The sequence below is a fragment of the Castor canadensis genome, chromosome 5 (assembly GCF_047511655.1).
Source record: "Castor canadensis chromosome 5, mCasCan1.hap1v2, whole genome shotgun sequence".
NCBI lineage: Eukaryota > Metazoa > Chordata > Mammalia > Rodentia > Castoridae > Castor > Castor canadensis.
In genome coordinates, this window is record NC_133390.1 from 72,155,485 (window position 1) to 72,181,244 (window position 25,760).

At 40.6% G+C, this 25,760-nt stretch overlaps 1 protein-coding gene across 24 annotated transcripts in view; it reads left to right on the plus strand.

Moving 5' to 3' along the window:
- Nucleotides 1-25,760, plus strand: part of Kalrn (kalirin RhoGEF kinase) — a 660,017-nt gene that overhangs the window by 338,029 nt on the left and 296,228 nt on the right. For 20 of the 24 annotated variants that reach the window (XM_074073308.1, XM_074073309.1, XM_074073319.1 and 17 more), the window contains 3 exons: nt 5,486-5,677; nt 10,807-11,015; nt 14,243-14,417. In XM_074073308.1, coding sequence (XP_073929409.1) covers nt 5,486-5,677; nt 10,807-11,015; nt 14,243-14,417 — 576 coding nt within the window. The remainder of the gene's footprint in view (nt 1-5,485; nt 5,678-10,806; nt 11,016-14,242; nt 14,418-25,760) is intronic. The other 4 variants (XM_074073317.1, XM_074073318.1, XM_074073330.1 and 1 more) reach the window with 1 other exon arrangement.

Genomic DNA, 25,760 nt, shown 5'->3' on the forward strand with positions numbered 1-25,760 from the left:
TCCAGGACATTTCTCATCTCTAGAGATGCAAGACATTTTATTCATTTGTTATTATTATTTTTTTTAGTGGGACCAGGGTTGGAACTCAGGGCTTCACACTTGCAGAGCAGGTGCTCTACTGCTTGAGCCACACCTGCAGTCCATTTTGCCTTGGTTATTTTGATGATGGGATCTTGTGAAATATTTACCAGGGCTGACCTGGAACCACAATCCTTCTGATCTCAGCCTGAGTAGCTAGGATTCCAGGCATGAGCCAACAATGCCTGGCTGCAAGTTATTTTTAATGTCTTCTATTTCTCTTTTGAACATAGGAAATGTGGGTGACTATTTTTAAATTCTTGTCCACTGTTTTTTTAACATATATGTCAATTCTGGGTCAGTTTTGAATGGTTTATTTTTCTCTTCATCATAGGTTTTCCTGCTTCTTTGCATAGCTGGTAATTTTTAAATTGAATAATAGACATTGTGAATTTTACCTTGTCAGTTGCTGAGCTTTCTGGGACTGTTAAGTTACTTGGGCAAGTTTGTTCCTTTCAGGTCTTTTAAAATATGCTAGGCAAGACCAGAGCAGTGCTCAGTTGAGGGCTATTATTTATCACCACTTATGCAAGGCCCTCCTGAGTACTCTACCCGCTATCCTATGAATCATGAGGCTTTTCATGACTGGCAGGAATAGCCCTGTGTGGGTGCTAGGTACCAATATCTCTAATCCTTTCAGGTGGTTCCTTCTCCAGTTTCAGGTAACTTCCACATGTACAGGTAGATCCTCTGTAGATCTGTCCCAGACAGGGTAAGGAAAGGAAATGAAAGATATAACTATAAAGTACAATTCAAATGTAAGGTCTGGGCACAATCTTGTTTGTTGCAGTTTATTAATCAAGATCCAGAGACAAATCTGCCCTCCAAGTACCTGTGTTTCCATGTCTCCTTTCCCTGCAATGTGTGCACTCTTTATGCTTTCTTCTTCTCACAACTTATTGGTTCCAGCCATTCTGTCTTTGAAAAATAATCATTATGAAGGGGGTGCTCTCCTTATCCTCCAGCAGTAGGGTTCTCCAGTCTGCATCAACTCTTTTGAGTAAATGACTTCTAGGCCTCTTCCCTCCTCAACCACAGAGCATAGAGCTGAGCAGCCAACTCCATATTACTGAGGAAGGAAGCTAACTCTTAACTCCAGACATTTTTTCATTCACTGTTTCTCCTGTCCCTTGCTTTTAAAGGGACTGCCTTTTGATCATCCCAGGGAATCTGAAACCACACATGTGTTGCTGAAATTCCTGTATTCCTAGACAAATTATCATAGGCCAAAGCTATAGTAGGGGATGAAAGTTAGCTTTAAGGGCTAAATTATCTAGGGCTTTTCACCTAGTTAATGCAAGGATGGGGGTGGATAATAGGACCTAAACCCATCCTGTGTGGCCCAGATGTCTGACTTAGGGGATATGGTTACCACAGGTCCTGCCTGAATGCTCCATGGCTGAGAATTCAAAACCCCAGCACTCATAACTCATCTTGTTGTATCAGTTGAGAAATATCACTAAGGATTCAAGTCCAAGGCAAGACAAAAGGCTAGGAAATCAATACATGCCTAGGAGCTATGGTTAGAGAGTGAGGTCAACTCTGGGTCCAGGGCAGTAGTCATTGTTGATTTGATTAGAAGGTGAGCATAAGTCCACTGTGATACTTGCCCCAATTTAGAAGCAATGACAGGACTCACTGTATTTCTTTGCTCTCTAAACACTTTCTATTTCAAGATTGTGCCAAGAGATAGAATAAGTTTAATGGGAATGAACAATTGAACATAAAGTCCTGTACCGGGTAATTGATGAGGACTAAGGGTTGAGTATTAGGATTGTGGGGAATTGATGTATTATTTAGTTTATTAAGTCATTCACTAAATATTTATGGAGCACATGGAGCTAGCACTAAGGAAAAGAAATGAATGGCACTATCTGCCCCTAAGCAGAAGAGAAAAATATTTGCATTAGAATATGACAGAGGGGTCATATTAGAATATGGAGGGGGTCAGTACAGATCACTCTGGGAGTCCAGAGGAGAACACCAAAGCAGCCTTGGGAGAGAAAGGTAAGAGTGGACTACCTGGAGGAAGTGATACCCAGGCTAGGTCTTAAAAGGTGAATTAGAGTTAGTCAAGTGGAAAATTAAGGGGAAAGGCATTTCAAGAAGAAGAAGAAATTTATTTCACAGGCTATTTGTAGGAGGGTGATGTGAGTTGAAGCTAAGGAAAAGGCATGTAAGGAACGCCCTGCATATCATGCTACACTTTGCCCCAAAGGTGTGGGACACCACTGAACAGTTTTAAGTAGAAGCAAGACATAACCCAATCTGGATTTTAGGTGCTCTTTCTGGTAATAATGGTGAGAAGGACTGGGCACAGAAGGAGCAGGGGGCCTAGCTTTTGGCACAGACTTCATTGTTCTCCCACCTATCTTTATCACCCCTGTCTCTATATAAAAACCTGGCATCTATCTCTTCCCTGCTTTGCTCAAACTGATTTACTGCCACTCTGCAATTTTAGTCAGATTGACTCAACTTATCCAGACACACCATGCTCATTCCTGCCTCTGACCTTGTTCATTCAACAAAGGTATAGGGAATACTGATTTTGTGCCTGGCCTGGGGAAACCAAATACAAGTAAGACATGGAGCCATTAGGAAGAATGGCATGGGTAGACGTGGTTCCTGTGCCTATGATAATGTCCATGGTGTGGGATAAACATAGAGTACCCTCAGCACAGAGAGAAGAGTCCTGTCTGAGGTGTCCTCCTCTTCCTCTGCCAAAATTTGTCCATCCACAGGCTTCTACTTGTACTCTGGATAAAGGCAGGGCAATGAAATGGTTTCCAACTTGGGCCCTGGTGCCAGATAACAAGGTTTTAATCCTCTTTCCTTCACACAGCTGCTTTGTTTTTCCACGAACTTCCTAGTTGTGACCACATGTTTTTTCCTTCTTTTCAGCCCCATCTTGCCAACTACTGTTGAGACAGCAGTTGCCCAGGGCAGTTGCTTTTCAGGGAGCATTCCTTAAGGATCCCCTGGGGCTTCTCGGGTAATCCCTAATTGCCAAGACAAGTGTTTGTTGATGGCCTGCTCTGTTTCATGCTCTGTGCCAGTCATTAGCCCCCAAAGGGTCACCCTTAGTTTGTTACCTTCCTAGGGCTGCTGTAACAAAGCACAACAGATTTTGTGGCTTAAACAATAGAATTTTATTTTCTCATTGTTCTGGAGGCTAGAAGTCCAAGATCAAGGTGTAGACAGAGTTGGTTCTTTCTGAGGGGTAAGAGGGAGAAATCTGTTTCATGCCTTTTTCTTAATTTCTGGGGTTTTGCTGACAGTCTTTAACCTTCCTTGGCTTATAGATACTTTTCCAGTCTCTACCTTCATCTTCATATAGCACAAATGTGTGTGTTTTCACATAGTATTCTTTTTATCAGGATACCAGTCACACTGGATTAGGGGCCCACCATGTCCAGTATAACTCAGTTTTAATGCAACCAATTTCATCTGAAATGATCCTATTTCCCAACAAGTCCATATTCTGAGATACTGAGGATCAGGACTTTAATGTGTGATTGGGGTTGGGGAATGACACATCATTCAGCCCATAAAACATTCAGGTCTTCAGGTTAGTTCAAAAACTCTATATTGGCATAAGCCCATTTCAATTCTCTACTGTTGTTGTGTTTGACACTAATGGCTTCTGCTTCTAGGTTCACCTGGCCATCAGTTTATGTTAATCACCAGTGCACCACCACAGAGCAGTATGACTTGAGAGGTAATGTGAAATACACATACACCTGAGTCACCAGCTCTATGTCAGATATGTCAGGAAATTCTTTTAGGCACATGCACACCCATGTTTATTGCAGCACTATTCATAATAGCCAAGTTACGGAAACAGCCAAGATGCCCCAGCACTGATGAATGGATTAAGAAAATGTGGTATTTATACACAATGGAATTTTATGCAGCCATGAAGAAGAACGAAATGTTATCATTCGCTGGTAAATGGATGGAATTGGAGAACATCATTCTGAGTGAGGTTAGCCTGGCCCAAAAGACCAAAAATCGGATGTTCTCCCTCATATGCAGACATTAGATGAAGGGCAAACACAACAAGGGGATTGGACTTTGAGCACATGATAAAAGTGAGAGCACACAAGGGAGGGGTGAGGATAGGTAAGACACCTAAAAAACTAGCTAGCATTTGTTGCCCTTAACGCAGAGAAACTAAAGCAGATACCTTAAAAGCAACTGAGGCCAATAGGAAAAGGGGACCAGGAACTAGAGAAAAGGTGAGATCAAAAAGAATTAACCTATAAGGTAACACACACGCACAGGAAATTAATGTGAGTCAACTCCCTGTATAGCTTATCCTTATCTCAACCAGGAACACTTGTTCCTTCCTATTATTGTTTATACTCTCTCTTCAACAAAATTAGAGATAAGGGCAAAATAGTTTCTGCTGGGTATTGAGGGGGTGGGGAGGAGAGGGAGGAGGCGTAGTGGGTGGTAAGGGAGGGGGTGGGGGCAGGGGAGAGAAATGACCCAAGCCTTGTCTGCACATATGAATAATAAAACAATAAAAAAAAATTCACCTACAAAAAAAAAAAAAAAGAAACTTGATGAGGAAAAGTTGTATCCGTGGCATATAATATAATAACTATTATAAAGACAGTTACTGCCATCCTAGTAAATAATAATTGCAAGCTGGGAAAATGCTACAGTTGTGTGCAGACCGTGTGCTGGAGGGGTGTGTAAAAGTGTATGTATACACATGTGTATGCATGTAATGTAACAAGCTTACGATAAGCAAAATCAGGAGACTCCCTGTTTTCCAGCTTTCTGCAAACATCCAGCCTTGGGACGGGGTGGCGTGGGGGCAGCAAAGAATAGCTCACATAGCAGGCCATGGCTTGCGTCCTTCCATTGCAAAGAGATAGCTCTGTTTACAAAGATAAACACAGGAGTCACAGGGAACCGGGGGGGGGGGGGGGGGGGGGGGGGAGGCAAAGCAAGCCCCCTATTTAGGGTTTTTGTGGTGTTTCCACATAGAAACACGGCAATCTTTGTGGACGTGCTATTTTGGACTCTAGCAGTTGGAGCCTACGGTGTGAGGGCAATGATGGAGGTTCATGAGAGTGGGGGAGAGGGAAAGGAAGGGTTATGGAGGTTCTCGCAGGTCTCCCGCTTCTTTCCAGGGATGCTGCAGCTCTGAGAAATCCCAGAGGCAGACGAGGCTCCTAGCTGGCGCCCGCTGTGCAGACCAGCCTTGGTGCTTGCCTGCTGTGAGGCTGTGTGCCAGTTCCACGCACAGCGTGTCGGTGCCAGATCAGGGAGCTGTCGTCTCGTCGCCTCCGCCCTCCGCTCCCGCTCCTCTGGCAGCCCCAGGGTGGGCTGTGAGAAGGCGCGAAGCTCATTCCCTGACTGCAAGTTGACTTTGCCTCACTGTTGTTGCTGGCAGAATACGTACACCAATGCGGACAAGCTCCTAGAAGCAGCGGAGCAGTTGGCTCAGACCGGGGAATGTGACCCAGAGGAGATCTACAAGGCGGCACGTCACCTGGAGGTGCGCATCCAAGACTTCGTGCGCAGGGTGGAGCAGCGGAAGCTTCTCCTGGACATGTCTGTCTCCTTCCACACACACACCAAAGAGGTAAGGGGACAGAGACCATTCGGACCCGGCGGAGGTCCAGTGGGCTTCTTAGAAAAGTGCACTGAGGTTTCTTTCACTAGAGTCCTGGGTGGTCCAGAAGTTAGTAACCTCCAAATGTTGGCAGTAGTGACGATTAGCCTGATAACCTGTGCTTAGGTATCTACCAAATGGGGCAAAATTTCCTCCCATCATCTCTGCAGAGGAAGTTGTGCCTCTGAAGCAGGTGGTTGGACAGGTCTGGTGAAGCATTCTGTCTGCAACTGGAGAAACTTGGGGTCCCTGGCATAGAAAAAGTCACCGAAAGAGGAAATACAAGAGAAGTGCGGGCTTCTACCCCATACCTCATTTCCCTTGGTTACTGCTTCCTGTCAGAAATCAGCCTCACAGAACTTTGATCAGGTGTCTTTGCCACTGGCCAGGAGCACTCATTTTGCCAGTGTGTTCTGTGTTTTTATTTCACGGGTTTTTAAACAAAGATTTGGTCATCTTCATAAGGCATTAAAGTTGGTTGCCTGAATGTGGGGTGATGAGGAGTAAAGGAATGGGGACTGAGGTGCCCTCTACATAGGAGGAGGCCAGCTGGGTTTAAATCCCCAACAGAATCATTCACTGAGTGGAGAAAAGAGGGAGGTGGATTCCCATAAGTGGCTGGCAGGGTAGAGGGACCCCCAAGGGAGGAGGAGGTGGCAAACTTGTGGTTGTTTTTCATCTCTGATTAATTGGGGGGGGAGCATTAAGTGTCCAGGAAGGAGACCCATTTAGCATCTTTTGTAGCAACACTCTTGACAGAGGAACTCATTTGGTGTATGCATGCTTGTGTTCCCCTAGGAATTCATTTTAATAGAGTATTAATTAAACTTTGATTGCTGCTTAGGAAAAAAAATTAACCCTACTTAATTAAGTTGATTTTTGATATTGAGAATGCATTAAGAAGCTTGGCTGTTACTATTTCGCAGGCTGTTCTGACACTTTAAGGAATGAATGCGAATCATTGCAGAGAAAAACATGAAAAGATAATGTTTTCTAAACTGAGATTTCCCAGGCAGATGAAGGCCTGGTGAGCTCCCTGAAGCTGGCTCTGCTTCCTGTCCATGGGACCCACAGCAACTCATTCTGATGAGTGTCTGTAAAGCAAGGGGATTAGCTCTAATCCAGGGCTTCCTGCCTGGTTGTCTGCTTGCTTGTGGCTCACTTGATTCTTAATGATGGTCTCAGAAACTAAAAGGCATGTGGGATTCCCTTTTAATTATGAGCCTGAGGATGAGGGAATGGAGCTTGAATGAACAGGAGTCATGCTCCTGGTGAGTGCTGTGGGGGTGCTGGCTGCATGGGGAAGTGTTGAACAGGTCAGTTTCTGTGGAAGTACATTTCCAAAACAGTGACCTTGGCTTCTAGGAATCCTGTCTAACTGCATCTCCTACCTTCTGGACATGGAGCTGGAAGCCTGGGATTCTAATCCAAATATTCTTGCCAAAAAAATGTATGAGCTTATGCAAGTCACTCCTGTTCCTGGATTTCTGGCTTCTGTATTTATAAAATGATATAGTTGAACATGGTGCCCAAAGGCCCTTTATGTTTCTAATGTAAACCCAAGATTACTTTCTTTTTCATCTCTCCTTCTTTATTTGATGTTGGTAATAATAATTAATAATAATAAGTAACCCTGAAGTAGCATAAGTGTTTTCCATAGCCTAAGATTTGGCTCATTGAAAGTACTCAAATATATTAGGTGGATTTTTTTTAACAATCTGTACCTGCCACTTATCAGATATACATGTCATATAATCTGCATGATAATGATTTTATTAAACATATTTTCAAATGAAGAATATTCAGAAAAATAGCTATCTGAGGTTACAGAGTTTCTCAGAAGTATAGTTGAGATTTCATCTGCCTTCCTAAATACAAGTTGAGCATATGTAGTCCAAAATTCCAAAATCCAAAATGATATTTTGGAGGATTTTAGATTTTCAGAACATTTTGGATTTCAGATTTTTGGATTAGGGATGTTCAACCTATATACACTATCACTCTTAACTGCCACTCACAGTTTGTCCTTGTTTCCTCTTGTGTCTCCTTCTCTCTGTTCTTCCTTCTCCTTATTCTTTTTTTTCTTCTTTACAGGGACTTTTATGGAGAGGTAGCTCTTGGCTGAGAAATATAAAGTGTTGCCAGGGTTCTTAGACAATGGGAAACTAGTGGTCTCACCTAAGTAAAAGGGTAGGGGGGCGGGGGAGAAGAAGAAAAGAGAGAAAAGCCCATTATTTTTTCCTCCACTCCAGCTCTACAACTTCAACTCTGTGAACAATGAAAATAAGGGGACAAGATGGTGAATATGAATTGCCAGTAGGAGCTTCCATAGCACCTGCATAGCAGGCAGAGGCATTATTAGGTGGGCAGAAGTGAGCAAGCTTCAGTGCTCCAATGAAAGAACTCCTGTGGTTTGATTTTTCCATCTCCTATTTAATAGCGCTCATGACTTGCCACCTTGCAAACTTTGCTAAGTATGGGTTCTCTTTGAAGCTAAGTCCATTAGCCTGTGACTCCTTCTTGACTCTATAGGCAAACTTCTGGCTTTTTATTTAAGGCAGGATTAGCAGTCAAGCCTACTAGTCTACAAATCTGTTAGGGAATTCTGAGTTGTCAGGGATGTTTTTCCCCCTTATAGTAAATTAGAGTGAATGGAAGGAAAATCTGCTCAGCTTTGCTAAAGTGGTCTTGAGCATTGCTGATAAGGACAGCTGTAGATCCTTCCTGCTTCATTTTGGCCTGTTCCTTCCTTATTTATTTCCTTCTCTCTTTTCTTTCTTCCTTCCTGCAATAATTTGCTGAGTTTTTGTCTTAGTGCCAAGGTATGTAATTGTAGGATGTAATTTTTATGGAATGAAAGCCCACTTTATGGGAGATTTCTAAGTAGGAACTGAATATCCATCTTCATAAATGATTTAGTCTATACTTCCCATGACTCTCTAGGCTGAAGTTCATAATTTTACTTTTGCCTACTCCCCACATCAAAAAATTTACTCCAGTTAGAATCAGAGAGGAAATGGAAGATAAGAAAAAGATGACCTTCAGGCTCATTTATTCTGCAGATTAAAGAGTCTGCTTAATCCTATTGGCCTTCTTTGTACATTCCTTTCAACCTTAGGAGTCTGAGGGTTAAAACCATCTAATCATTTCATCACAGTGTTCTTTATGGTTGTAAATAATTAGAGACCATCTAAATGTTCCATGTTGGGTGGCTCATTGAACAAATCATAGTACATCTATGTAGTGAAATATTACACAGTCATTATAAATGACAAGGCCAAAGCTCATTAATGACATGAAGAAGGACTTGTGGTATAGTAAGTAAAACCATCCAGCACAACCACAATTTTGGTCACACATATAGAATAAAGACTAGACGTAAATATACCAAGAAGTTAAGAATCTTATGTATGCTTTTTAAAAAATATTTTGATATTTTCAATTTATTATCAGGAACAATCTTCATTGTTTTTGATTATTAACCATTATTTATGAAAATAAAGGTTATTGTCTAAAAAACAAAACTTTTCTTTTTAGGTGCTAGGGATGGAACCCAGGCACATGCTTCTACCACTGAGTTATACCCCCAACCCTTCAAAAATCAAAACTTCTTATACCTGCTTAGAAGAACTACTCAGTAAAGAGAGGTGAGAAGCATGTGCTTGAGACCTTTCTGTGCACCCAGAGCCTCTGCTATCAGTTGGAATTGTGCTATACTTCCAACATCTTCTTTTTGCCTGGGGCCAAGAAGGCAGCTGGCAGTTTGCTAATCTGGAGAGGCAGAGAAGGTAAAAGGAGAAGTGTTGACCCAAGTCCTTATTCACTGTCCAGGGACAAGGCATTTGCAGCACATGTCATCTTCTCTGCAGAGACTGTCCAGATAAAATTCTCTTTCTTTGCTAGGTTTCCATGGAAATGCTATAGTCCCTGGACTTTCAAAGTATCAGTTTTTAGATACTTTTATAGTAAGAATGTGAGAATCAAATTGAGGAATGTGGCCAAAGTAACCAACATTAGCTCTTAATTATACAGATTAATTAAATACCCATTTCCATTTGTTTCTCCCCTTGTGAAATCTTTCTGCCACACCATTTCCTGCTCATAAATAAGCACATCCCTGTGCATATGTGCACTTGCAAACACACACACACACACACACACACACACACACCCCACAAGCACTCACATATACACATGTTCCTCCACCCCCTTTCCCAGAATTAGTATCCATCTTCCCTTCAATTATTTATGAAAATACTCCATAATGATATTCCAAAGTGGTTGCCTGTTGCAGGCCACAAGAGACCAGTTTTGACTATGTAGAAGCGCTAACAATAAATGAATTGTCAGTAACTCCATTCAACCCCTCATCATTTCCATTGTTCATTCTGTTCGAAACACTAGACTTAGCTCTTTTAAAGTCTTCTGACCAGTAATATCATCCTAGTTGCATTTCATCATCTTTAATGTCATATAGAAATGTCTTACATTTTTATTGAAATTAAGATAAGCTATACCTTTAGCATTCAACTTTCTAAGCAATTTAGTGACCCTGAAAAGAAAAAAAATAAGTTAACATAGCATAGGTTATTCTTAAATTAATCTTCATTTGGCTTCTACTGGGCAGTACATTCTTTTTTGCATATTTGTAACAGCATAATAAATTTATAGGAATCAATGTGTAGCTGCCTGGAAGAAGTAGGTAGAGTTTTCCCTTTTCTCCTTTCTGATGAAAGATAAAATAATATTTGTGTATTCCAGTCTCCTGTTCTTCTGGCCTCTCAAAGATAAGGGATTTCTTTGCTCTAAGAATCCTGTAAGTTTCCCTGAACCACAGAGTAGTACTTGTACTTAGGGAATGTCAACACTAATGGAGTAAACTCAGCTATGATGGGTACTGAATATAAATATGGAAACACAAGCTGACCTATCATGTGCACAAAAACCCACACAAATGCTGATGAGGACAGTCTTACTTTGCACCTACTGGCTGAGGGTGAGTGGGGTGACTCTAGTCCACTTCTCTTGCCCTTTCTGTTGCCCCAGTGCTGGCTTCTACCATCTGCCCTGAGTGGAGGCTCTGCTTTTTTTCCCCCCAGTTGTGGACATGGATGGAAGATCTACAGAAGGAGATGCTGGAGGATGTCTGTGCAGACTCTGTGGATGCGGTCCAGGAACTGATCAAACAGTTCCAACAACAGCAGACTGCCACCCTGGATGCCACACTCAATGTCATCAAGGAAGGCGAAGACCTTATCCAGCAGCTCAGGTCAGCGCCTCCCTCCCTAGGGGAGCCCAGCGAGGCCAGGTCAGCATGAGAAGTGCTTTCCAGTGGGAGATGCCTCGGGCTAGACATGAGATAAGTCCTGTCCTAGTCTTGATTCAGCCACAGCAATGTTTTGTGGTTTTGTGTGAGCTTCTGTTTCTTCATCTGTAAGACATACTAATAGCTACACCATACCTGACTTGAGTTTGAACTGAAACAGTACATGGAAAAGCTCTAATATTTCAGAGCATTATTTATCACTCAATGTAGTATTCAGTAATTAATAAGGAACATAAGTACAACGAAAACTAACAAAATTCAACAAAAAATGAATAACATCTTCATTAAGAATGATGACATATTTGGCCACGTGGAGAAATAGACATTATGAAATATGGTGTTATCTGGCATCTCATCTTGGCTGAACTTTGAACTCTGGTGCCCTGCTAGTCACATATGCTGATGTTTGGCTTTGGCCCTCTGAGGATGTAGAGAATATGTGATCTCCCACACAGCTCTCCATTACCCGTATATGACCTTTGTACTATACCTTGATACCCAGAAAATAAAACCCCTCCTTTGTCAAGCTACACACACACACACACAACTGAGAAGGGAGGTCCTGTCAAAGCTGTGCTTTTGTTTATAATTGCCCATACCATTGCTTCCTTTTTGCTGGCATCAATGTATAGTTCCTGCTACTGTCAGTGGCACAGGCTCCTCAGATAAAATGTCACCAGGCCTTGGGCAGGCCCTCAGCAACCAGACCCATGCCCAGGTGCTATGTAAATAGGACTTGATGGTGCTAATGATGCCTGCCCTCGGGGGACTGTTCCTATCCCAAAATTGCCAAGTGCTGGGACCTCTGCCAGCTGCAGATAGAAATAATCTCATCAACAAGTCCCAGGCCAACTCTGGGGCCTGAGGGAATCACTTCAGTTGGAGAGAGGTTTCTTTTTTCCCTTATACCAGTTGTCCAATCAAATAAACAATGAGAAATTACCTTTAGGAGATCCTGGCATGTTTTTCTGTTGGAAATTAATAATTTCTATTCTACACATGCACACAAGATGTTCTGAATCCTCCTATTGCATACTAACAAGACAGCCTCTTTGCCTTCTTCCCCAAATTCATCTCCATGAATATATAATGCATAAGAGTTTTGTCTGCCTACCTAGGAAACTCCATTGACAATTACTTCTAAAGAAAATTCCAGCTAATGGGCAGTCACTTAACCTCTCTGGCCTCAGCTGCTTCATCTGTGTAATTAAGGGCCTCGCACTAGGAGCTCTGTCAGCTCTAGAATTTTGTAATGACTCTGTGTTACTGCTTCAGATACTTTTAACAAACTTGGCTGGCTTCACTGTCTGTGGGGATGGGCTTGTAGAGATGCCATGTGCTCTTCACTTTGCCAGCCTTGCATAGTGCTGCTGAACAGCTTAAAGCTACTTGGTGATGGTGAAGCAAATGGTGTTAATGGTGCCTGTAGTACAAGTTTAAGTTCTGTGGATTTTAGCAAGTACCATGGGCCTGTGCCCAAGAAGCCACTAATGATATCCATTCATCCACTAGCCTGACTAACCTAGGCTCCCATGCCCTACATCAAAACCAGTCAAAGAAAAGAAAGTAAGTAGGGCTTAAAGGACATTGATGGAATGCCTCACATCCTCCAGAAACATGCCTTCTCCCGGTCCCCACCATTCTTCTGACTCTCTTCCCTAGAGCACCGAAGGTGGTTTGTATGATTCCTAATGAGTGTGACACTATCATAGGTGCTGTAATGGCAGAAATAATTTTCTTTCTTCTGGAAGCTGTGTGATGAAGAAATACTGAGAGGAACAATCAGAGTGAGAATCTAGATTCTCCCAGTCACATAACCCTCAACAAATATACAATGGATAGCATTGACTAACTCTTTTTATGATTTGGATATCTGTGCAATAATGGGAGTGCGAACTGTGCCTGTTTCTTGCCTAAATAGGCCAGGGTGAGGAGGTCAGACTGGGAGAGGTGCTTGACAAACTGCTCTTATTCTGTCTTCGGGAACAGATAGTGTGTGTACAGGTGCCAGTGCTTCTGAGGCAAACCTAGGCTAAAAGGACCTGGCTTTCAGAACACCTGCTAATGAGAGCATTCAAAACTAACGATTGTCCTCTGACTTCTGAATTGGCATAAGAAACCAAGTACAATGTGCCCATTTATTTCAAGTTTTCAGACTCTGGTGTTCCTATGATAATCAACTCTCGGAGGTCTCATCCCCACCTTATTTCTCTGAACAAGTCAATTTCTTTATATCTTGGTTTCCCTCTGTAATGTGTCATTTCCCCCTACTCCAATTCTAAGACAGCAACCCCTCTTGTCTACACAACTGTGTTCATCTTTAGACCCCCAAACCAAAACTTATTCACTCTGAAACCCTTGTTGGTTGTCCCAGCCTCTTGTAACCTCACCTTTATTTGGGCCTGTGCCCCCGACAGCACTTGACACTTCACTTATGTCCTTTCAGGATTGATAATCATTCATATGACATGTTCCTGGTCACAGTTCATATGCACTATCTTTTTTAACAGCAAATCATTAAGTGAACAGGGGAGGGATTATTAAGTCCACTTTATAGCTGGGGCTCAGGGGATGACTTTGTAGGACCACCAGCTGATATTTGTCAGAGTGGGGGCCTAAGTCAGATCCCATGCTTTCCTAAGTATAGCCTAAAGCCTACAGCACACCAGCCTACAGCATTAATGTAGCATTGGAAGGTAGGTGAATAGTTTTGGCAACCATGATATCGTCTTTTTTAAACAGTTCTGTGAGCTAAAAGTCAGAAGGCTTTTTGGTTTTGTTTTTCATATGCCTTTGATTTGTCTACCCTTATGTGCTGTGATATATGTATGTGTGCATGTGTTAAAGCCATATATCTTAGACTATGCATATGCCTGGAACCATTCTAATTCTCTAATATTTTATGCTTTGTAGAGCCCTTTCCCATACCTTATTTCATTTGATCCCTTTTGTAATTCTGCTAAGGACAGGAGAGAAGCTACTCATGAAAACAGAGTTGTGAACCCAAAAGAGAATGCATGTGTCTTTGGTTCCCCTACTAAGGCAATCACGTAAGGCTCACAGAATGAGTTTGATAAATTTCTGTTGATTAAATGACTCGCCTGATTCACATTTACCTTGCTCGGATGAGGAAACACTGACTTCCTCCTCTGCCACCTTTAACATGGCAAGGCCTCTCCCTCTCTTCTCCTTCCCCTGCTCTGCCACAGGGACTCAGCTGTGTCCAACAATAAGACGCCCCATACTAGCTCCATCAGTCATATTGAGTCAGTCCTACAGCAGCTGGATGATGCCCAGGTGCAGATGGAGGAGCTGTTCCATGAACGGAAGATTAAGCTGGACATCTTCCTGCAACTGCGCATCTTTGAGCAGTACACCATTGAGGTATGGTGGCAGGGAGGGGATCTGAGGAAAGGGAAAAGGAGATACAGGGGCTGCTTCCTGGCCAGGGATACTGCTGCATTTACAGGGTGGAAGCCTGAGGGAATCAGACAGGATTATGCATTAAGATATTCAACCATGACATAGTTCTTCTAGTCCCTCTCATTCCCACTGCTATGAAGAACTCTTCTACCTTTCTTCTTGTTTGTGGATTACTTCACTAAGAAGTTTTTGTTGCTGTTTATTGGAATCTTGGTTAATACTTTGATTGCTGAATTACCATGGAGTTGGCTGTTGGGTGCCTGAAGTAAAGGCATTGAGTTCCATAGCTTCATGAGTGGGTTGGTGTTAAGATTAGACAGCCTCCTCAGCTAAGCCCATAGATCAGGCATTAGATAAAGTCACCCAGCAGCCAAGAAGTCGGGAGCTATAGGAAGAAAGACTTGGCTTCTCACTTTGGCCTCTGTTAAGATAGTCTGGGTGGAGATCGTGTGTTGGTTCACCTCATAGATTGCTCAGTTCACTTTTGGAAGGTTGGAATCCTATATTCTGGTATATTTATGCAACCTTTTTTTTTTCTTTTATTCATATGTGCATACAATGTTTGGGTCATTTCTCCCCCCTTCCCCCCACCTCCTCCCTAACCTACCCCGCCCCCTCCCTCTCCCCTTTTACCCCCCTTTACCCCTCCCTCTCCCCCTTTTTGCCCTTATTTCTAATTTTGTTGAAGAGAGAGTATAAGCAATAGTAGGAAAGACCAAGGGTTTTTGCTAGTTGAGATAAGGATAGCTATACAGGAAGTTGATTTGCACTGATTTCCTGTACATGTGTGTTACCTCCTAAATTAATTCTTCTCGAATTAACCTTTTCTCTAGTTCCTGGTCCCCTTCTCCTATTGGCTTCTGTCACTTTAAAGTATCTGCATTAGTTTCTGTGCATTGAGGGCAACAAATGCTATCTAATTTTTTGGGTGTCTTACCTATCCTCATACCTCCCTTGTATGCTCTCGCTTTATCAAGTGATCAAAGTCTAATCCCCTTGTTGTGTTTACCCTTGATCTAATGTCCGAATATGAGCGAGAACATATGATTTTTGGTCTTTTGGGCCAGGCTAACCTCACTCAGAATGATGTTCTCCAGTTCCATCCATTTACTTGCAAATGATAGCATTTCATTCTTCTTCATGGCTGCATAAAATTCTATTGTGTATAAATACCACATTTTCTTAATCCATTCATCAGTGGTGGGGCATCTTGGCTGTTTCCATAGCTTGGCTATTGTGAATAGCACTGCAATAAACATGTGTGTGCAGGTGCCTCTGGAGTAACCTGTGTCACAGTCTTTTGGGTATATCCCCAAGAGTGGTATTGCTGGATCATATGGTAGATCTATGTTTAGATTTTTAAGAAGCCTCCAATTTTTTTCCAGAGTGGTTGTACTAGTTTGCATTCCCACCAGCAGTGTAAAAGGGTTCCTTTTTTCCCCCCACATCCTTGCCAACACCTGTTGTTAGTGATGTTGCTAATGATATTCTAACAGGGGTGAGGTGGAATCTTAGTGCAGTTTTAATTTGTTATTCAACGTTTTTGGTACCAACTAATAATGTCTGCCCCACATAATATGCACTTTTTATAATTTTCTGCTATGAAGCAGTAATAAAAGCCAGGCCAAGAGAGTTTCTGAGATCTGAAGAGTATCCAATACATATGACTTTTTTCCTTTTCAGGGGTGGTAAAGGATTAACTTAAAGGCACTGTCTTCTTTTTGCTCCTGACCGGTGTGGTAGGAAAAACAAAGCAAATCTTCTACCTACCATTTCTTTGCTCTTTTTAATTTTTGTGGCACTGAGGATTGAACCCAGGGTCTCACACATACTAGGCAAATGCTCTACCACTAAGCTATACCTCCTCCAGCCGCACCAGCCATTTCTTTTCAACTTTATTTTACATTCTAAATGTCTCTTTGGAATTGGAACTTTTGGGTTTATGGGGACCAAACTTCTCAAGTATATTTAGGAAATTTCCATGGAATTGATTGAGAAAGAAAATGATGATTTTAAAAAAAGTTGCTGAAAACTCCAGTGTCTCAGTGCTAATCCAACTCAGGACCAGAGGACTTTCTTAGCAACAGCTGCCTTTTTCTTCAATCCTGGGACCCAAAAATGTTTACATTCAAATTCTAAAATGTAAAAGAAAAGCCATGTTGAAGGTATTCATTTTTCTATCCCTTATTCTCCTATAAGCTTCTTGTGAGCATACCTCTACACCTGTTCCCTGAGAACTCTAGTAGTTTTTTACTTAAAGATTTCATGTTCTAAAAGGTGGGTGGGCTGCAGTGCTGGGGGGGGTGTATCTCAGTGGTAGAGTACTTGCTTAGTATGCACAAAGCATGGGGTTTGGTTCCAGTTTTTTTGCAAAAAAAAAAAAAGGTAATGTTCTAAAAGGTGATTTCAGGACAATTTCTGCAAACAAAAGTCTGTAAATCTAGATCTTAATTATCTTTTCAATTGATTTTGCAACTTCAGGTGAATTTATTTATACTTTCAATTTATTTTGAAGCTGCACTCAACAGGATTTCAGGTGGCAAGTAGTATTAAAAGATATTCTGGAAGAACAATTAAAATTCCAGTGGAAAAATAAAAATATTGTTATGCACTATAGAGTGATAATTAGCAAACTTCATAAAAATGGGGGGACACAAAAGTAATAGAGGAAGGAGGAAGGATATGAGTCATTATTCCTTAATAACTGAAAGTCAGACTCACAAAAATAAAGAGGTTACATTTGATTACCATGGTGTAGACCCCAGGCACTTCCACAATCCTTCCTCAGCTCTGTCTTCCATAGCTGGGAATGAATTTATCCCAGGGGGAAATTATGTCAACAGGTGTGGTGATTTTGCTGTTATATTCTTTATTTACTCCCCTGTCATTCTAGGTCCACATCAAAAAATGCGTGAGGGGAAGGAAACAATCTGAAGATTGGATGTTTAAGATTTATCTAAACATTATTTAGATAGCTGTGGTTTGGAGGTCTAGGTTGCTGGCTTAGTCCCAGAGTGGGTCAGTTAGCTTTACTTTGACATGAACTACACCCTGACATAACGATGCTGTGGACATCTTTGGGGGGCGTTTGCCTGCAGCCATTCTGGGAAATTCAGATCCACTCCTAAAAACAATCCAAAGTATGTGCAGAAAATATCCTTTTAAAGAAATATGAGTGTAAACCAAATACTTTAAAATTAGATCCTATTTAAATGTTGCAGTAGAAGAACTTGATATTTAAATTGAAGTATTTGCATTCTTCAGCCTTCCTATGTGTAAAATTTCCCCTTCCCACCCCCAGTACTGGAAGCAACTTGGAGAACTTGGTATGCAGTGGTGCAAATATGGAGAGGGCCTGATAAAATGAGGGAGATAAAAATAGTGGCTTGATTCTGCACCCTCTGGTATAGTCTATGACATCCAGGTTTCAAAGGGGTCTTATCCCCATCTGGAAGGAGGCCAAAAGCTGGGAGAAAATGCTGCATCTAATCTTAGAAATGGAAATCCTGCCAGACTTATGGAAAAATTCTGTTTCAAGTCAGATTGTCAGAAGTTATTTTTATGGGTGATGAGATTATTTCAAATACCAGCTATGCTTCAAAGTAGGGATGAAGAGCAAACTCTAAGAGAAGCTTCAGAGTGTGAAACCGAGGGTGGTTTCTGTAATAAGAGCCACATCACATCTGCCATAAGCCAGGGCAGCATCCATGCTTGCAGAACCTACAGCTATGGTCCCATTCCTAAAGGCAGGCATTTGACAGATGGACATACTCCAAATTCCCAGGGATTACTAAAAACCAGAGCAGGCCTCCTATCCTGACATCTGGGGAATCTAAGTGTGACTCCTCAACCATATCACTGGTTGTGAACTGAACCAATTAATTTAAACATTAGGGTAGCACACAAGTTGCTGCACTAGTTTCCTTTTATTCAATAATAACGGCATATGTGGTTTCCACATTATAACCTGGAATGAGATCATAGGATGCCCCCATGTAAAGTGAAACTTATCCCAAATTCATGAGACAGATGTTCAAAACCAGGATTGTGGCTGCATTCTTGACATACTTGTTTGGGTGCTAAACGAAGCAACTCGGAAGCGAATATGATATCCTATAAAGTTTGTTTCTAATAGATTCAGCATCTCTGTGAAAAACGTTTTATATGAACTAGTCGTGATAGAAGAGACACATCACCAAATGCTAATAATTATTTTGTGGTGGAAAGAACATGAGTGATTGTTTTCTCTCTTGATGCTTTCTTGCGTTTCCAAGTTTTCTACAATTAGAATAATCAGAAAGAAATAAAAAGTGTTTTTAGAAGAAAGAATAGGCCAGTGACCTCCAAACTCTTTTTGATTATGCATCTTGTCAATAAAATATTTTTGAAGTTGTAATCCCCTACCTATGCACATTTATTTATAAATTATAAAAAATGTTCTTTCACTGGCTAATAATGTCAAAACTCCAAATGCCCTTGGGGTGAAGTTTAGATTTTTCATGAAGTGTTGTGATTTCAGATTTCAAATAGTTTTCTGATAATTTCCAATTATTTTTTGCCTGGTTTCTTGACAGATCTGATTAGCTTGCCATTGTTTTCTTACCCCATAATGTGACTAAGAACTCAGAGTTCTCTTGTTTTCATGACTGGTATGATCTTCAAACTGCAGTTTCTTTACAGGACACTTGTTAGGCCATGTGTCTTTTTATAAAGGTTAGTTTAGTTTAAACTAGATAATATATAAATCCATTTAACAAAGACATGAAAAAGAGCTATAATTTGAAATACGTTGATAGCAATGAACAAATGAGCCACGGCAACCTAACCAGATTATGGCTCATATTTTCTATAAGGAGCCCTCTCCTATCACACATAGCCCAAAGCCATCTGCCACATGGTTAGAGTGAGATGCCAGCACCAATCTATTATTGAAAGTCTGAGGATACTTCATAGCTATTTCATTGGTCTGATAAAATATATGTACAAATATATATATTCATATATACATGCATATTTATGTAAAGAGAATTTTATCCCTCTTATCAATGGAAATCTTGGATTATTCCTTGAGGTGAGCATATACACATTGGAGAGCCCTTGCAATAACACCAAAGAAGGATACTGTAAATAAGGGACTTTCTGAAAATATGGACCACATATCTGATGTTAAAAAAATATGAAAAACTATCACCTTAATTACAAAGTTTGCGTAATGTACCTGGAAGTTTACCTGAGTAAGGAATGGAATAGTCAACCCTGGGGCCAGGAAGAACCTGGGAAAAAATGGCATTGAAGGAGGAAACATCTGCCGAGAGAAGGAATAACTGATTATGACTCACTGTTGGTCTCAACTCCAGTGGATTGCATGCTGAGGCCCTTAGCATTTTATATTTGCAAATGATAGTGCAGTCAGCCTTTCACCTATGTGGAAATTCAGCTCAGTAGACAGTTAGTAAGCTCTTACAATGTGCCAAAAAACTATGCTGAGCGTAGAAGATACAGCAGTCCCTGCCATTAGGGGGATAGTTGGGGAGAAGCACAGAGGCAGAATCAGCTCACGTTATGATGATCCTATGATAGGGAGGCTCACAGATTGATGGGAACAATGAGTGAGGATGGTCACTCACCATCCAGCCTGGTCAGGCTGCCTACAAAGGTTTTTCATGAAATTACACCCGGAGGACAAGCAAAAGTTGGTGGTCAGGATTTGACATTCCTGGAGGGTGCCATCTACCTTCTACCAGAATATCTACAGAGATCAGGAAGTGGAGAAGAAACAGGATTTCATTATTGTGTTGAACAAAAATCTCCATCCTTTTACACTTTGGTCCTTAACCTGTTTCTGGGGGAGAAAAAAAAAACAGAAAAAGTCTGTTCTCTTTTAATTGGAACATTTCAAATGTTAAATGTTTTCCTTTTTCTGAAAAAATCATGACATTGTATAAATCATTCCTTCAGTTCCCTCCAACTCTAAAAATTCTCTATTTCCCTTCTGTATAGTATGTATTCCTAGTTGATTCACCTCTTTCTGAATAGGGCATGGTCTTTGGACCCTAACTCTCTTGGCCGCCCTCAGTTGAGGAGTTCTGGTTAGCCAGGCCTGGCTCATGTGCACACTTTGAGTGTGTCCTGTTCAGAGCTCTGGCATCTCCCAGTGCAACTTGGGAGGTAAGGGCCTTTTCAGTGTCTTCATGACCTGTCTTTTCATCCTTCTGCTGGTGATTTTTTTTTCCCGAAGTAAGTGCTTCCAATGCACTGACTTTTTTTAACTTAAATGACAACTTTTATATTTCCCCCCTCAAAATTTACTTTTCTTTTTGTACAGTTCTTCAGCCTATGCAGATAGATTTAAATTTAACTTACTGCCAATATTAAGATTGTGGCTATTTGAAATGTTGGCCAAGTCAACAGGGCCCAATTGTGCTTCACTGAATGTTCTCATCTGGAGACACAGTCATTGTCTGCATAGCCACTGTCTGCTGTGACTATCTGTGGGCTCCATAATCTCATCCAACTTCTTCACCTTTTCTTCTGTGGTTATGCCATGAGACTATAAAGACTTGCCCAAATCCACCCACATACTAACTATATCAAGAAAGAAAATAAGCATTTGAGACAATCTTTATGGATTCTTCTTAGTGATCACGGCAGCATTTTTAATGTACTTCAGATTCTTTGGGAAGGAAATATAAAATAAATACAATGGATTAAGCCAACTTCTTCATGAAATATTTAATAGTATCTTCTAAATTTTTTATCAAGCTGATTTCAGAATCATTGGGAAATTTCCCATACCATCTTCCTTTTTTTAAAAAAGAAAATCAGGATTATTCACACAGCCTTGGTATTTTAGTAAGTCACCAGTATTCAGTAAATTATCAAAGATTCCTGATAGTAGCTTTCAGATCCCTCTGCAATGGCCAGGGTCAAGAGCCATGGACCTGAACTCAAGTAACAGTACCAAGGTTCAATGCCATATGATCCTCTTTTCTATTAAGAATGCAATAGAAGGGGCACTATGTCTTTAGCTTACATGACAGAAAAGAACATTCTGACCCTCAGGCACTAGAATGAATGAGCAATATATGTTGTAGGAGCTCTTCATTAAAGCAAGATATTTTGAAAGCAGAATAGACTTCCACAAGTCTCAAATTTATAAGAGGCAAAAGTATGGACCAAACTCCTACTCAGGATCCCCTATAACTGTATTAATCAACAAAGTCATGATGGTATTAAGGACCTTGGTTTTAATTCATAATGATGAAGAAGAAAAGCACATAAAATTGGCCCTCAAAATTATCTAGCTATCCAAGTGATCCAACTGGAATGGAAATTAGGTAATTGACCATTGGGACTCATCAGTCACAACATTCTGCAATATGTTGTTACATTATTTTGCCAAGAATTAAAAACAACTGGAGTAGATTTCTTTACTGCCAAGTCCCTTTACTTTTCCAGAAACTTAGTGTAATATCCCCAATGAACTTTACATAGCTTTTTAAATAAATAGATTAAGTCTTCAGAGAGATTATATGCATTTTTAAAACAAAGGGACATGCTCTAACACATTCAAAATAATGTTTTTAAAACTCACCTCATCATTTGATAAATGGATTAACAGAAAAGAATTTAACACAGAACTGGACAAGAAGAGTAAATGACAATAGTTTATTCTAGATTCACAGTCGTAATCTGTTTCAACACACAAACACATTATCGGTAAAATAGCTCTTTCCATGTGATAAAGTAGTCTCTTCAGCTACGTATATCTTTCCCTGTCCGCCAGCATGTGTAGGCTGTGGAGAATATTTACCCTTTTTTTATCTTAAATAATAACATAAAAATAACATAACACAGAAAGATGCTCATTTTTATAGTCAGCAGCCCATGCGCTCCAGTAGCATCCCATCACAATGAAGTGACACGCATCCTTCCTCCTCACTGTTTCTTGGAATGGGATTGAACCTTAACATATGTTACATATGCAGTGTTGTCTAAGATACATAATCACCATTTATTGAGAAGTAGTATTGTGCATAATCAAACATACAGTATTTTGCATTAGACTGCCTGGGATCAAACCTGTTTCACTGACTTTTAATTGTGTCACCATAGGCAAGTTAGTAAAACTCTTGATGTCTTAGTTTCCTTGTCTGAAAGATGAGGACGAATTAACACATACATCGTTAGCAAACCTCCTAGCAGTTAATCAGTGCTTAATACAGTGTAGTCAACATTGTTATTATTATTATTCACGGTACATTTTCATTTCATGTATATAACTGCATATATGTATATTACATCTTTGTTTCTAGATTTTGAGCAGCTAAGCAGCCATCTCATTCTTCCCATTATTTCTCTCCTAATCTGTTCTGTTACCAAGTCATGTTAGGAGACCCCCGAGTGTTCATGTGGAACATCTGCTGTGGAAACCCAAGGCATTTGCTGTTGCCATGCATAGAACTGTCTGTGAAGAAAACAGGATGCCTCACTTTTATAGCTTTAGTCCCTCTGTTCACACCCCAAGACAGACTACATTGCAGATCAATCTTCTGTTCATGGAAAAGCCTTCTAGGGAACCAGAAAATTCTAGATAGGTTAGCATTACCTTTGTATTGAGCAATTTGGAAGGATCAGTGAAAAAAATTACTAAACTCTTTTAACAAAAATACCCTATTGAAGGAAGGCAGTATTTTTTTTGCAAGTATAAATTATGCCTGACATCTTTTTATTGTTTTATTTTTTTATTGTGCTGGGTGAGAGTATACCGTAGCATTTACAAAGATTCTTGTAATATATCAAACATACCATACTTGAATTCACCCCCTCCACTGCTCTCCTTCATCCCCTCTCCCCTGATTCCTGGAACAGTTTCAACAGGTACCATTTTTGCATTTACATACATGTGTATACATTATTTGCACCATATTTATCCTCCTACCCCTTTTCTTGCTACCTTCCCCCCCCTGCTAGTGCCAGCCCCCACCCACCCACCAGAACCTGTTCTACCCTCCTGTTCTCTGATTTGTAGAAGAAAAAACATAAAAGATAAAAAAAGAAACATGTCATTTTTGCTAATTTGAAATAGAGGTAGCTACACAGGGAGTTTCCTTGTGTTGTTTCCATGCATATATGTATTACAATCCCAGTTGGTTCATCTCCACCAGTCCTCTTCACTCCTCCTTAGTCCACTTCCCATGGAGGCCCCGGACAATTTAAAATTTCTATATTCATTCCTGTACCATGAGCACATCAACCACAATCAAGTTTTTGGTTTCTTTCCCTTGTCCTATCCCTTCTGTGCACAGCCACCCCTTAGTGTGACCTGTATCCCATAATATTGCTGCATTTGCTTTAGGTCTATAATTTGCATATGAGGGAGAACATGCAGCTCTTGGCCTCTGAGCCTAACTTGCCTCAAGATGATGTTCTCCAGTTCCTTCCATTTACCTGCAAATGCCAAATTTTATTCTTCTTTGTGGCTAAGTAAAATTGTATATAAACACCACATTTTCTTGATCCATTCATCAGAAGTGGGGCATCTTGGCTGTTTCCATAGCTTAGCTATTGTGAATAGTGCTGCAATAAACAAGGATGTGCAGGTGCCTTTGTAGAACCAGACTCACATTCCTTTGGATATATCCCTAGGAATGGTATTGCTGGATCCTATGACAGATCTATTTTTAGTATTTTAGGGAGCCTCCATATTATTTTCCATACTGGTCGTATTAACTTACATTCCCACCAGCAGTGTATGAGGGTTCCTTTTTCCCTGCATCGTCACCAACATTTGTTGGTGGTGGTGTTTTTGATGATAGCTATTCTAACAGGAGTAAGGTGAAATCTTAGTGTAGTTTTTATTTGCATTTCCTTTATGGCCAGGGATGGTGAGCATTTTTTCATGTGTTTTTTTAGCCATTTGGACTTCTTCCTTTGAAAAAATTCTGTTCAGTTTAGTTGCCCATTTCTTTATTGGGTCATTGATTTTTTGGGGGAGTTTAGTTTTTTGAGCTCCCTGTATATTCTGGCTATCAGTCCCTTGTCTAATGTATAGCTAGCAAAGATTTTCTCTCATTCCGTGTGTGGTCTCTTCAATTTAGAGACCATTTATTTTGTTGTGCAGAAGCTTTTTAATTTCATGTACTCCCATTTGTCTGTCTTTTCTCTTAGCTGCTGAGCTGCTTGAGTTCTACTGAGGAAGTCCTTGCCTATGCCTTTTGCTTCCAGGGTATTCCCTGCTCTTTCCTGTACTTTCATGGTTTCAGGTCTGACATTAAGGTCCTTAATCTACTTTGAGTTGATACTTGTACAGGGTGACAAACATAGATCTAGTTTCAGTTTTCTGCAAGGCCTGGCATTTATGTAAGGCTACAAATATACAGTTAACTTACTGATCTGGTCAAAGAACATATGATTCATTTAAAATGTTCAAGTGAAGTAAAGAAAACTGAGTTAACTTTTTTTTTAAGAAAAGAAGAAAACAGAGGTTGGGTAAAACTGGCAGTTCTCTGATAGGAGGATAACAAAAAGAAGGATATCCCCAGAAATGAGTTCTTAGAGAAACTTACTGATGTAGCACCATGGTTGAGAGCATTGGAATTGATATTAGAATGCTCAACTTTGCCCTTACCACCTCTTAAATCATGGGAAAACCCTATCTGATTGCTCTGTGCTTTCCATTCCTCCTAGAGTTGCTTTGAGGATTCAATAAAAGAAAATTGAATGCTTAACTCACTATTTATCCCACAAGAAATGCACAATTCAAAGTTAAATGTTGTATTCAACTATATCATCATCTTCATCAGAACTAACTATCATCAGCATCAAAAAATTGCCTGAAAAAAAGAACTGTGCAGTGAGATTTTCAACTTTGCAGGTGATGATAGAGAGCTAAGTGAATGACAACAGATCATAGGAATTAGAAGAAAGGGGGAAGGCGAGTTTTAATTCAGTCAGTATAAAAATAAAACACTTGGAGAAGAGGGGCTAAAGTTTTCTATATACGTATCCTAGAGATGACCCAGATATATGAGGAGGCATTGTGAGAGGGCTCTCTGAGAACAGAGCTCAAGGTAGGTGCTAACCAACTCCCATCAATTATGGGACAACAGAATAGTTTAATTTCCACATATTTGGAACATTCCACTTTTCCTTATTTTTTATTAGGATACATTCATTGTACAGAGGGGAGTCATTGTGGTAATTCCAAATAGTCTTATATTGTATATTGGTTAGATCACCTGTACCGTCTCTCCCCCTCAACCCTCTCCCTGCCCCATTTAAAGCAATTGCAAGAGGTTTCTT